This window comes from Myotis myotis, unplaced genomic scaffold (assembly GCF_014108235.1).
Source record: "Myotis myotis isolate mMyoMyo1 unplaced genomic scaffold, mMyoMyo1.p scaffold_m19_p_18, whole genome shotgun sequence".
NCBI lineage: Eukaryota > Metazoa > Chordata > Mammalia > Chiroptera > Vespertilionidae > Myotis > Myotis myotis.
In genome coordinates this window covers 25057435-25071868 of record NW_023416322.1, presented here as the reverse complement: position 1 = coordinate 25071868, position 14434 = coordinate 25057435, and the positions used below count along the sequence as shown (strand labels likewise).

Sequence of the window (14434 nt, the reverse complement as noted above, 5' to 3'; positions counted from 1 at the left end):
ATAGTGAAATTGTCTCACTAACCCATTAGATATTGGGTTACAACCAAAAGCTAATTGCATCCAGCTCTTACTTCAGCCTAACACTTGCCAAGCAGTGTTACATATACACAAGGAATCTTAAGATGTGTCCTCCTGTTCTCTAGCTCACTAACTGTAGTCTGATAAGCCACAGATAAGTCAGTCACAGTCCACTTACCAAGATACATTTTATTATAAGTTTAAAAGATAAGTAACTATTTGAGGAAACAGTATGCATTGAAAACAAAAGCTTAAGTTACAACCCCAGGGCCATCCGGAGATCATCTGTTGGTAGTTACCTCTCTGGTTGTAGCTGAGGAGACCTCTCCTCACCCTGAGAAATCACTACCAAGTGAGGATTTTGCTGGGAATATAATTTCACTCTTTCCCTTGTCTGCCTTGATTTCCTCAGGAATGAGGCAGAAGCAAAGAGGAGTCATTAAGAAGGAGAGTTTTACAAACAGTGGTGTGCTGGTAAATGGGCTCTCAAAAACAAACAAACCACACACACACACACACAAATCTGATTGGTAGTGTTTGCCAATTCCCATGGTATAATTAACCCCACCATGGTTAATTTGGCAATATTTAATAACCAAATTGAAAAACTTCCAAAAAGTTAACCATCAGCTCTCACAAATGAGTGCCAACCCATTCCAGCAAACTGTTGCTTATAAATGAATAACGATCAACTCCACCAAGTTTCCATAAATAAATGTGATATAACTTTAATTTCCTGAGAAGATACACAAATGCAAGATGGACAAGGCATGGTGTTTAGAAAATTACTAAGAAACAACTTGGCCTCAGGTTCAACCTGTTCCCAGAGCAATTTTTGTTATACACAATACAAATATACTTAAGTTAGCTTTATATGTGACACTATTAATTAACATAATGCAGCTTTATATAAATATCCATAAATATTTTAAATTTGGTTAACATATAATCATATTATATAGCTATCAAAAAAACCCACAAATAGCATATTAATTGAACAGAGTTCCAAACTTTAGCAGGCTGGCATTGAGTTGAGTTTGTACACATTTGACTAAGACAGGCTCTTCAAAGTGAGGAAGGGGATTTGGTTGGAGTAAGCCCTGAGCAACACCCCTGTGCCCCCTGCTCCAAGTAGGGAAAGGAAAAGAAGATCATCAAGAAAGGAAAGACCTGTTACAGCTTTGCTCCACCCACTTTGGGCTGAACAGGAGTACACTTCCTGAAAATTGAACCTGCTAAACTTTATCATCTGTAACATGATGGCAGAAATACCAACTCTAAAGCTAAGGTGGTGATGCAGTGGGAAGCCCATTGGCCCCCTTAATCACTAGTTCTGTGTGTTGAGACAAGTTACTTATATGTCTTCGTCTATCTGTCTTCGTCTTCTCATTGTGCCCCAAATACCTGCCCCATTAACTTTATAGAGTTGCCATGTGATATGCGAAAGCACTTTATAAACCATGGAAAGCCAACTAAATACATGAAATCATTCCAGGACATTATCCAGCATTGGTAGTACCAATTTCTGGGTGAGATATTGTGATTACTAAAGCTTACTCTATCTTTACCATTGACAATGTTCAGACACACATACCAACGACTTCTCATGAAACCCTATGTGAAGGTTCAGAATGACCTCTTCAACCTACTGGCTTTGTAAAGTAGCCTGTATCCTGAGTATGATGAATGAAATCAAGGGAAATTCCCAAATAAAGTGCATTCCATTCCAAGCCAACTGTGTCCCTATCCCAGTATCTTTCTAGAGTGTTCTCTATCCTCTAATATCATTGCATTTAAAGAGGGGTGTTGTTGGCATATCTGAGGCCACCCTGCCAGTCTGACTGCTTTTTATTAGGAGGGTCTCAGAAGTTGGGAGCATGGGAAGAATAAAGTGAAACAGCCCAAGAATATGAGAACAAGGCCAGGCTACAGTGCTGGATCCTTTTAGCATACCAAGTAAGACTCCCATGAGAATAAGACTTCATTTTTCCACCCAGGAATTCAAAGGTTAAACAAAGACTCTTTGAGAAGCCTCTGCCCTTTAACCACCCATATTCATTTTACTATGGATTAGTACTGTCTTTGCCAACCCAATGCCAGGGATAACCAAATATCTTTGGTCCTTCCTCTGAGTCTCTTTCCGATGACCATGAGAGATGAAAATTCGTCTGCAGAGGAGTTCTGTTTGTTGTGTTGATTTGTGTACCCAAACTGTAGGCATTGAAAATCTGCCTCCTCCAACCCACCCACCAGATCTCTGCATGTGCTGAAAAGGATGGGAAGACCAAATCAAGACTCTAGGAGATGAATTGGGGATTGGCTAGCAGTATGACCCCCCAGTACGTATTATTCTTTAGAACCTGATGTTCTGCATTGAAGATCAAGTCTATTATATCTCCAGCATGCAACTCATAAGTCCCTCCTACATTCTGGATTGTAGCGTTGTTTGTTAGAACTTGCATGATGCCTTTGTTTTTACGCAGCCGCACTTCAAAAGGAGCTGGTTCCTTGTAGGTTTTATTGGGAGCCACTTCACCATAAATGGAATACAAGCCATCCCGAAGTATCTTCAGCTCCCAGTCAGCTATCTGACTCACGCAAGGAGGCTTAGGAGATGCCATTTGCCATCTTGAAGGCAATGGTCCTGTAAGAAATTTACAAGGGAGGGGGAAAATGGAAAGCATCATCATTTAATGATTCCATCATCTTCCTGGTTATATAGTTCTTTCCCCCTTATAGTTTGTTTCTTTACCTGGTCTGTACTGATCATCTCCAGCCACAATTTGAGTATATTAAGTATCTAGCTGTTCCTTGTTTTAGAAAAATTGCAAATCCTAAATGCTTCACGTACTTGGGGGAATTCTAAGGAAATGGATTTGGAACAGAGAAAGGGGGTTAAGTATTAGGTGGCATTATATCTCTCGTTGATCAGTAGGTGAAAGAAAGAAAAAAGGAGAGAGGGAGAGAGGAATTATGCACCAGGACTGATAACCAGGGACGGCAGTCCAGGAAGTGTGTTCATGCTTTTCTATGTAAGTACTATTTACTATGTGTCACTTTATCAAAGAGACCTTCCTCATGAATCTGTAGTTTATGGGTATATATCACTCAAGAACCCTTTGAGATATCACTAGCCAAACCCTCCAAAAATAGCTACTGGGTAAATTTGTCAGTTTAGAAATGGAAATAATTTGACTTTAAATATAAGTATCCCTAGCTTAATGTTATCACAGGGGGTGGGGAAAGGGTCAAGACTTAGTGATTTATTTTCATAGGTATATATGGAATTTACATATTTTACTATTGTTAATTGTTTGCATACAGAAGTGTGATTTCAGAGGCTCAGGAAATACTTATCTGGCCTGTTCACTAATTCTCCGTAATTTTTGCTATGGGGGCAAAGCCTTTATCTCATAAGTAGAAAGAACTTTGATAAGAAAATACCCTGGGCCCTAACCAGTTTGGCTCAGTGGATAGAGCGTCAGCTTGCAAACTCAAGGATCCCGGGTTCGATTCCAGTCAGGGACATGTACCTTGGTTGCGGGCACATCCCCAGTAGGGGGGTGTGCAGGAGGCAGCTGGTCGATGTTTCTCTCTCATCGATGTTTCTAACTCTCTATCCCTCTCCCTTCCTCTCTGTAAAAATCAATAAAATATATTTTTTACAAAAAGAAAATACCCTGGAAGAAATAATATATTGACTTAAATTCTTATTTATATGTATATGAATGATATACACCTTTGAGGATAGATTCTGAAGGATCATAAAGGAAAGATCATTAGAGCAAGAAGTAAAGTCTCCCTGTATGGGCAATCCCAAAGCCCAGTAAATTTCCTCTTGCTTGACATGTAGTACACCTAGTCAATGGGCAAGCAAGTCACCAGGAAGAAGTGTCACTGGTTCTCTTATTTAATTCTGTGACAGGGGCCACTCACAGACCACCACTTGAAGTCCTCAACTTTTACCACATCAAAAGGGAATTTCAAACATATCATGAGTTTTACTCCATTCGCTAGAAAAGCAAAATTAATCACAAAGACAGAGACCAGTGAAAAGGGATTTCCTAATTCCCAGGAGCCTGGGGAGCCTGGCAGTTTGCGCTGTACAGGAAGCAGGGGTTGTAGTTATCTCTAGAAATGTTCTCTCTCAGCTGAAAGTGCAGGTTTGGCCTGAAACATAAACAACCCAAAATGCATTTATTTTTATTTTTTTATGTCTTTTAAGACATACTCTAAGGTTCAATTTAATGTATATTTTAGTGTGTTTTCTAAGCAAATACCAGGGAATATAAGGGAAAATATAAGGGAAAGTGACTCAGGAACTAAGAGGAAAAGAGAAAGGAGCTGAGGAAGTGGCCACTCCTTCCCCCCAACACTCATTCCTCTTCTATACATTTAGAAACAAAAATAGCACCCCCACCCCCACCCCCCCCCACACACACACACACTGCTGAACACCGGCAATATGTGAAATGTGAGGAGGACTTTAGGTTTGTCAGAGAGAAAAATTGTAGAAATGTGAATAGTGTGTTTATTAAAACCTTGTATTAAAAGTAGGTTCCTGTATCTCAGATTCCCAGGCCTGTAAGAGTGATACGTGTTCCTGCCCAGAGATATGACCTTGATATTAGCCTCATGCTGGTCTAGCTGTGTGACCTCAGAATCCTCAGTTCCTAGACAACTGATTGGCACGTGATGAGCAGTTATAAATAGTAGCTGAAAAATGAATAAAATAGGATAAATGCTTCCTCAACAGCATTGGAATGTGCCTTCTTGCATCAAATACTAAGAAAAGTAAAAAGAAGGCATGCAAAACAGGTTACTTACCAAACTTAGCTACACAGGGCTCACTGACTGCCTGTAGGGGAAGAAAAAGAAAAATTGGTCAGGATAATGACAATGTCACACTTTCTTAATTGGTTTATTTAGAGCTTCATATTCCTGAAGGAAACTTCTTTTGCTAACCAAGTTCAAAAAAAAAAAAAAAATTCCTCCTTCCACCCTGTCTCGTCTCTCTCAGCTTCCCTTTACAGATGGCTGGCCTTTACCTTTTATTACCTAGTTACCCTTTTGAACCTTTTAGGCAAATATTAAGGTCTCATTCCATCCACCTAACCTCTACCCACAGGACAACTATTTGATCTTGAACTCTCTTCCTCTCAGGCTATAGAAATTTTCCATAAACAGTACTTTCCACACTCCAGTGTGTACACAAGGTGATCCCTTGGCATGTGAGAATAAAGTAATAGAATTTCTATTTATGTTTATTTTTATTTGAAATAGTTAGGAGTTATAGAAATATTTATAACTCAGGTCAATAAAGCCACCCTTGTTTAATATCCAGACAATCACATGTCATATATAATAACTGAAATACCCTGAGAAGACCTCAGTTTCAAACTGTTGCAACATACCACAGTTTACACGCTTTAAATACTTATAGTGAGATAAAGCATAATAAAAAAAATTGTACTATGTAAAGTATATTGGCTTCCATATGGCAAAGTACTTAAAAGACTTTTTGAACTTAAAGATGTTGCACATTTTTCTTTTATAAGATTTCTTTGTCTGCTAGGAATAAATGAAGGGAGGGAAGGGAAAAAGCAGTGAGACAAGCTAAGAGATCCTTGTAGTCATCTGGGCAAGAAATCACAGTGCCTCCAACCAGGGTTCTAGCAGAGGACATGGTGATAAGTGATTGGAAATAGAGCCAACAGAGGTCCTGACATGGATATGGGATGAGAAAATGAGAGGAGTCCAAGAAGACTCCAAGATTTGGGGCTTGAGTCATTGGAATCATTCAAATGAGCAAGACTTAAGAAGAGTAAATTATGGGAACAGAAAGAACCATGAGTTTGCTTTGGGACATGTCAAGTGTGTGAGGCTTATTAAATATCTAGGTAGGAGAATCAGGTAGGCAATTGGATCTGTGAAGATGGAATTTAAGGAGTTCTGATGGTATAAGTTTGGAGTCTTCAGCTACCATGTGATGCTTTAAGACTAGAGACTATGAAATCATCAAGTCAGTGAGTGTAGATAGGGAGGAGCCCTGGCACACTGCAATGTTTAGAGCTCAGGGAATGAGGAAGAACCAGCAAAGGAAGTTAAGAAGGAAAGGCCAGTAAGTCAGAAAGGAAACAAAGGTAGTGTGATATTTGGAAACCAAGAGAAGAAAGTGTTTTAGGAAAGAGGAGTGATCAGCTATGTCAAATGCTGTTGGTGGGTCAAGAAAGAAGAGGACAAAGAATTGACAGATGGGCGTGGCAGTCACTGGGGTCCTTGATGAAAGTAGGCTCCTCGATGTGATGAGGACAGAAGCTTCATTTGAATGAGTTGAAAAGTAAATGAGAAAAAAATAAATTGGAGGGATTTTGGTGTAAGGGAGAACAGAAAATTATATTCTGACAAATTTCCCATCCTGGAAAATTGTCAACATTAATTAAATCCAGTTGCTCTGTGTCTTTCACAGTTGAATACAACTGAGGAAAAAGACTTTGTTGAAAGGTCTTAATTTAAATTTATGGCCACTAACTTCAAGTGGGACTTCAGTGTTGCAAAAACCTGAAGAATATAATTAAGAAAGAGAGAGAAAAAAGTGAGTGGGTTAATGCAAGGTTAGGTTTATAATTGTAAACCATGGAATTTAAGTTGTGGAAGGAAGGAAGGAAAAGCATGAATGGAATAAGGACCAACTTTATTTAAATTTTTAAGAACATAAAAACTTTGTAACACTGAATAGGGATTAAAAAGTCAGTGTTAGCTCTGCCCTGGTGGCTCAGTTGGTGGAGCATTGTCCTGTAGACCAAAAGGTTGCAGGTTCAATTCCCAGTCAGGACACCTAGGTTTCAGGTTCGATCCCCAGTTGGGGCACATATGGAAGGCAACAAATCTATGTTTCTCTTCCACATCAATGTTTTTGTCTCTCCCTCACTCTACCTCTCTCCCCCTTCCTCTCTCTCTAAAAATCAATAAAAACATATCCTCAGGTGAGAATTAAAAAGAAATTTAGCATGATAAGCACACTAAACGCATTTTTTCCATTTTGATCTACTTTTCTTTGTGAGGTCATTTTTTTTAGTTATTGCAGGCAAAACCATGAATCAAGGTACATTAACTTAGAATAGAACCTTCAAATTATTGTATCATAAAATGGTAAACTAATATAAGAAAATAAAAGTAACATATTGAAAAAATTACTCTACTAAAATATTAGTTCAGTTATTTTAGAAGTATTTGTTATATATTAGCATATTCTATAAAATATAATACTTTGGTAAAAGCAAGATGGTTTTGCACTATGAATAAACTACATTAAACATATTATTTGGTTCACCCTTATAATTTCTATTTTGTGTATCTTTTTAATATACATAGTGTTAGTACTTGGATATAATGTATAATAGCATATATTTTGGGATTGAAATCAAAGTAAAAAACATTTTTATTTCAGTAGAGGGGTGCAATCAAAACATTTGAAAGCCACTATTTTATAATAAATCACTAGATTCCTGTGTTTGTTTTCGCTTTTGCAATTATCTCTTCTGCATCTTGGGATTTCTTAGAAGAGATGTTGAAATTCCATTTAGTTTAACTCATGATAGGCATGTGATAGGGAGTCCCTTAACTTTTATTTCCTCATTTATAAAATGAGAAATATAATAGCATCTAGCTCATTGAAATTGGTCATGATTTAAATGAGGCTATTCTTGTGAAGGGCTTTGCCCAGATATTCTGTGTCTAAATCCTGCTCATTCAATATTAGCTATATTGATAATGATGCTGATTATAATAAAGAACTGAATAAAACTTTAAGCAACTATATTCCCAACATTATACAGCATTATAAGCAGGAGGAACAAAAGTAATTTATGGCACTTGCTTCTTAAGAAGTTTATAATCTTTCTAGAAAGACGCCTGCATTCATGGAGCAATTGCGTAACAATCTAAATATAAATGGATGCTGATGTAAGAGCCGTAGATAGTATCTGTGCTCTGTACTTTCATGTCTAAAGAGTGTTGAGAAGCTTAAGGTCATAGACTAATGGCCAGAGACAGACATCCTAAAGACTCTCTCTTGTGCTGCTGTAATGTCTAGTATATAAGATACAGAAACCACCGTTGTGACATTCTCTAATTACTACCACCAGTGAAAATCTGTCCAGTCACAAAAATCATCTACTAGTATTTGGCAGAGGTAGTCTTTGATGGAGGGAGTGAAATAGATAAGCAAGGAATACCGACATTGTTAAAGTCCTTTGAAATTTATATTCACTGTACTGTCATTAATAGTAATGGTGCAAATATTAACCACTACAATGTGCTGAAAGGCTACTTATGGGTCAGGCATTGTTCTGTCTCATTAGTCCTTACCACGACTCTATAAAATGAGAATTGGCAGCATGCTCATTTGCAGGTGTGGAAATGTATGAAAGAGATTAAGTAACTAGCCCAAGGTTATGCAGCTGATAAGAGGCCAACCAGGCTGAGATCCAAACAGCCTGTCTGACTCACAGGTCTCTGTGGGGCAGTATCTATTTATAATTCTGGTCATATCTGGAAGAAGCAAATATCCACTTCTAAAGAAGCATATGGGGCTTTCAGCTTGGTTGAATTTAGTTCATTTTTGCTGAAGAGGGTCAGTTGCTCTTGTAACCCCATTTGATTTAAGCCAAGATTCACATAGTTGGGTTCAAATGGCCAAAGCTCAATAATTCTTTCTCCAAACCAACCCTCATCAGATCATCCTTTGGAAACAGAATCTACTCTGCTTTTAAGTAGAAGCACAACTTCCCCTTTTGGAAGTATCCTTCTTTTCATTAAAGCAGGGGACCCGCCTGAACATTTGGTTTCTTAGGGACAAATTCTGTGAGGCTATTTTCACTGAGGAGTTGTTGAAATTGCTTGGGCTCATAGCCAATCCTTTTCAGTTGACTGTCTTTTGAAAGAAGAAGGGGGGAAATGAAAATAATGTTCTCCCAAAGAAATTTCTGTTGGTCTAGAACAGTGGTTCTCAACCTTCCTAATGCCGCAACCCTTTAATACAATTCCTCATGTTGTGGTGACCCCCAATTTCTTTGTTACAAATTGAACATAATTAAAGCATAGTGATTAATCACAAAAACAATATGTAATTATATATGTGTTTTCCGATGGTCTTAGGCGACCCCTGTGAAAGGGTCGTTCGACCCCCAAAGCGGTCGCGACCCACAGGTTGAGAACCGCTGGTCTAGAAGGAGCCAATCTTCCTGTCTAAAGCTTGGTGAATTAGTGCCTGGGGAAGCTGGGAAGTGGAATGTTGTATATAAAAACAAGAGTGCAGATTAAAATAATCTAAACTCCAAGGTTCATGGGTCTTGTGAGAAGGTGGAAGCAGCCCCGTCATAATGACTCACCTTCCGCCAGCTACTCAGGCCTCTTTTCCAAGTATACTTGTTTGTGGTCAATAAGGAAAGGGCAGTGCAGTCAATGGAAAGTGGAGCACACAACCTGGTATTGTCAACCAGGCCCTTGGCTGTTGCCATAGGAAATACACCATGATGGCATCCTTTCAGAACAGTATGAAACATCTCCAAATTTGGAACAAACTCTGGGCTATTTCTTTAGGGGCAGAACTTTTCATTGAGAAGCTATGGGTTGTCTGGGAGAGAGAATCCAGAATCAGAGCTCAAGCATATGAGACTGGTCAAGTTCCATTCTGGTAAGAGGTATCGAATCCTCCATGCCCCTGAAATTCCTCTGTTCCTTTGCAAGAACCACTGTGTGCCTTTAAAAAAGGTATTTTCCCCCTCTTCTATGCATTGGATCCCCATTCATCTGCAGGGATGGGTGACACATAACATGTCCTATGTTCTTCAAAGTCATCTAGCTCATGAGACTTGATTTTTGGTGGTTTGGGGGAGGAAAAGGCACTTTCAAATTTAAGCTATTGCTATATTCTCATCCTTCCCCTTCTTCAGAAATCTAAACACTCAGAACTCCTAACAGTTCTCTTCTTTCTGCTCAAAGCTTCACTGCTCTAGAAGATTCAGACTATTGCCTGATACCTTTCCTGAGAGAGTGTAGATGTGGTTAGAAATGCCTCTGTATACTTGTCTATCCCTGTGCAATACTGACTAATGGGCTATTGGGGGAAAGCTACACTTGCCCTAACATCAACTACAGTGTACTGCTTGCTCCTACATTTTTTCTCCATTGCTTTCAAATATCTTAAGTTGGAGAACTGTATCTTTGAAATCTTTGCTGGCCAATTCCCTAAGAAAAATGTTTCAGCAATTCCTGATTTCACATCACAGTCCTTTCTTAAATGGGTATGTATCACCTTATTCTCCCCAAGGCTCAGAATCTTCAAACATACCTAAAAATGGGCTAAATCCTAAATGACATAAAGCATTTTTTAAATTTCTTTTTGCTCAATGCTATGCAGCCAACAGTTAGAAAAACTTCTAATAAAAACCTAAAGGATCTCCATTCTCTTCACTAGACCCACAACTTGGACTGGAGCTCAGTGGGAAATTCCTGATAAGCATCAGGGGCTTCCCAATTAGGAATGTGTTTCACCCTTCCTCCATGAAACCTTCCTTGATCACCCTAGCCCAAAGCCATTGCCCCCCCCCCTTGAACTTCTAAAGCATTAATATTCTATAACACCCTTAGATGAATTATAAATCACTGTATCTTATAGCTAGAAGGGACTTTATAATAAATAAATCCATTCTCCTACCACCATTTTTCAGACAAAGAAACTGAGAATGAGAATTCATACAGCTAGTTATTGGGAGACCTAGAACCAGAATCCAGACCTTCTTACTCCTAGTCAATGCCATTTCCCTCCTCAAAGATACACTAACCACCTGTCACTTACCTTATCCCATCTTCCACCATCTTTTTATGTCCCTTCTCTCCATTAGACTAGAGCTTGCATCTCATTCCTTGAGAGCAAGTATTATATTTTACACCTTTTCATTCCACCAAGATGATTTATTTAGCAAAGTTCCAAAAAGGGAAAAAGTACTCCACAGGCATCTGTCAAATGGCTAATTTAATTAAGCTATTTTCTCCATCTAACTCAGTTCTGCCACCAACATTTAGCATTTTCCAATACCTTTCATTTCATGACACTTAGATAAGCCTCTAAAGCCATATGCCATGACAAATTAGATTATCTCCACTTCCATGTCCCTTTCAACTAGCTCTAACAATACTGAGTGGCAATGACAATACCAGACTTACAAAAGACAAAAGGATTATAACCAATAGCAATCTCAGGTACTGTTATCTACTTACCTTGAGTGGGAAAAGAGTGAAGGCTACTGTGCTGAAGGAACAGACTAGTAGCATAATAACCAGTGCTGAGAAGACCCATGGCTTCCAGCATGGCCTCGGTGCTCCTGGAGGGCTTGCATGGTGTAGAGGCATATTCTCCATGTGTCTCAAACTCATTCTCTGCAGAAATGAGAGCTGTGGAAGGAGAAATTCACAAATGATGGGCCAGTGATGCAACAACTTGATTTTGTCCTATGCTAATTAGTAGTGGGTGTAAAAGGCGGGGTTTCCCTTATTCTGTCTTGTTGGAAAAACGATACTTCTAGGCTAAGTGCTGACTCTCATTTGGTACCAGGCCAAATGCGTTCACTCAGCAGAACGGAAGGCTTCATAAAAGCCAACACAAATAAAGAGGATGGAAAAAAAAAAACAGCACGAGGGAAGTTTGGAAGGAAAGTATTCTTTCCCAAAGCAAGAGGAAGTACAGTGTTGTGCAGAATTAAAAATTATTTCCAAATAAGAAATTTATTTCTTGTAAGAAGAAATAAAGTCCAAGATAAGGTCCTTTCATACCTCAGATATTATAATATTGTGAGGCAAGGGGGTGAGAAGCTAGGAAGCCTAGGATGCATGGTTTGGTAAAATAGAGTTTCATTAATTTCTAGTATATAAAATATGTTCCTTCTGAGGTCATCTCTAGCAAGCACCAAGGGTGATACTGGAATTTGATATGAAATACATATAGCCACAACAAGCTTAATTCTCTAAAACCTCACTATTTGGAAACCCTGATAATTCACTGTGGGCATCGAACAGAAATAAAGTTATCATACAAAAGGATACTATTTCACACCCTGTCCCCAGTCTGATCTTACACTCTATTCCAAAAACAAACAAACAAAAAACAACTTCAATTTTATTCCTGGTGCCTAAAATACTGATATACTACAAAATTGAGACAGTCCCATCACTCTCTCTACCTCAGTCATACCATCTGTTAATTGGGATGCCTACCTTTTTCACAGAATTCTAGCACCATGTGATAGAAAGAACATGGACTTTAACTCAGACCTAAGAGGGAGACTTGAGCTGCCCTCCCCGTACCCATGCCCTTACCCACACAGTGGCCTTTGGTGTAGTACTTGACTGCTCAGTTTCCTTCATTATAATATGGAGAACATTTCCACTCCACAAGGCTTTTTGGAGAATGAAGTAAATGTCAAAGTCTTGGCTCAGAAGAGGTGTTCTGGGAGTATTTATCTCTTCTCCACCCTCTTAGAAATGTTGCAAAGACTGAATCTATACTAATAAAAGGGTAATATACTAATTAGCCCAAGGCGACCGGACATCTTCTAGACGTCCAACTTCCTTCCAGACAGTTAGGGGGCGACCAGGCTGGTAGGGGGGCAGTTAGGGGGCAACCAGGCCGGCAGTGGGGGCAGTTAGGGGGTGACCAGGCTGGCGGGGGGCAGTTAGGGGGCAACCAAGCTGGCAGGGGACCAGTTAGGGGGTGACCAGGCTGGCAAGCAGAGGCAGTTAGGGGCTATCAGGCAGGCAGGTAGAGTGGTTAGGGGCAATCAGGCAGGCAGGCAAGTGGTTAGGAGCCAGCGATCCCAGATTGCAAGAAGGATGTCGAGGGGTCCTGGATTGGAGAGGGTGCAGGCCAAGCTGAGGGACCCCCTCCCCCACCTCCTCCACCTTCCGTGCATGAATTTTGTATACCAGGCCTCTAGTCAATTATAAAAGCCCAGAAAATAATTATTTCTTTTTATATTCACCCCAAGGTGTAATTTAGCTAAAATTCATTTAAATAAAAGGAGGTAAGCCCGGATAGTGTGGCTCAGAGGTTGAGCATCAACACATGAACCAGGAGGTCACAGTTCAATTCCCAGCCAGGCACACGCCCAGGTTGATTGATGATTCTCTCTCATCATTGATGTTTCTATCTCTTTCTCCCTCTCCCTTCCCGTCTGAAATCAATAAAAACGTATTTTTAACAAATAAATAAAAGGAGATAAGATGAAAGCATTTTGAAGACAATTTTGTTAATATAACAAAGATTTTGTAAATTAGAACAAAGCCTCGAGATTTAACATCCTCATTTATGAAGGAGGAAGCTAAGAATAAGCAAGCAAGTAATGTGTTGCATCACTGATGATGGGCAGTGGAAATAATACTGTTTTATAACCCAACCACCTTCCCTTAGAACCACACTGTGTACTAGTACAGCAATATTTCTCATTGAGCTGCCAAATTTTAACTGGGCCCTGTTTTACCTTGGTCACCAAACTCTCTCTGAAGAAAAGACCCACAGAGTGACACAGAAATAGTGATTCAATACAGCCATGTTTTTGTGGCTCTGTACTAGATGCAGTGATGCAAAATGAGTAATAAGTAACCTGACTCTGAGAGGGTGAAGTTGATGTTGTACATGCAACTTCTGTATTATATCATGTCTAAAATGCAGATGCAAAACTCTAGAAACGGAAAAACTGCACTCTTTCCTCCCTTCTACTCTGATCTGCTTCCTTTTCTGGCTTCTTTCCAAATTTTAGATGGAACTCCCTCCACTTAGTTCAGTAAACATTTATTCAAATGAGGAACTGTCCCAAATAAAAATCCAGCTCCTCCTTCTGCCCTTTACCAAGGTAAGGCCCTGGCATATCCTGATTATTTTAACCTTAAGAAAGATGACAGGCTTATTTCCAGGATACATTCCAGGGCTTCTTTTCATGAAATGGGGTTCAGAAATGAAGAAACTTCAGGTTAGGACAAGTGACAGAAGAGAAGACTTACTCAGGATTAATGAGTCACCCCTGGTATCTCCTTAGTGTAAGCTAGCAGAATTGACATCTCAGATGTGCCATCTCAGGTTGTGACAGGTGTAGATGAACACCAAACCCAAACTTATGGCCTGTCCCTAGTTCATATACTTGGAATGAGATTTTTTTTTTCAATTAAGTCCAAATAGCAAATCCATGTTGAACATTTACTAGAGGGCAGAGCCTCAAAGAACAGAAAGATTTAGATAAGCTAAAATAGTTAAGAAGAAAAGTTGGAAATGGGTTGTTTGAGAGGAGAAAGGGTGGAGTTATTTCTTGAGGGAGGGGAAAATATTTAACAAGTGTAAACATCTGTATTCAGAAGTGTAAAC

General features: G+C 39.3%; 1 protein-coding gene across 1 annotated transcript; it reads right to left on the bottom strand.

Annotated features, from left to right (window-relative positions):
* Positions 1-256: 256 nt before the first annotated feature.
* Positions 257-11482, bottom strand: TNFSF18 (TNF superfamily member 18). The gene is made up of 3 exons (XM_036342228.1): positions 11302-11482; positions 4846-4876; positions 257-2662 (listed from the first exon to the last, which is right to left on the bottom strand). Exons 1-3 carry the CDS (start codon positions 11455-11457, stop codon positions 2316-2318), a joined length of 534 nt encoding a protein of 177 aa, XP_036198121.1. The 5' UTR covers positions 11458-11482; the 3' UTR covers positions 257-2315.
* Between the last annotated feature and the right edge of the window lie 2952 nt (positions 11483-14434).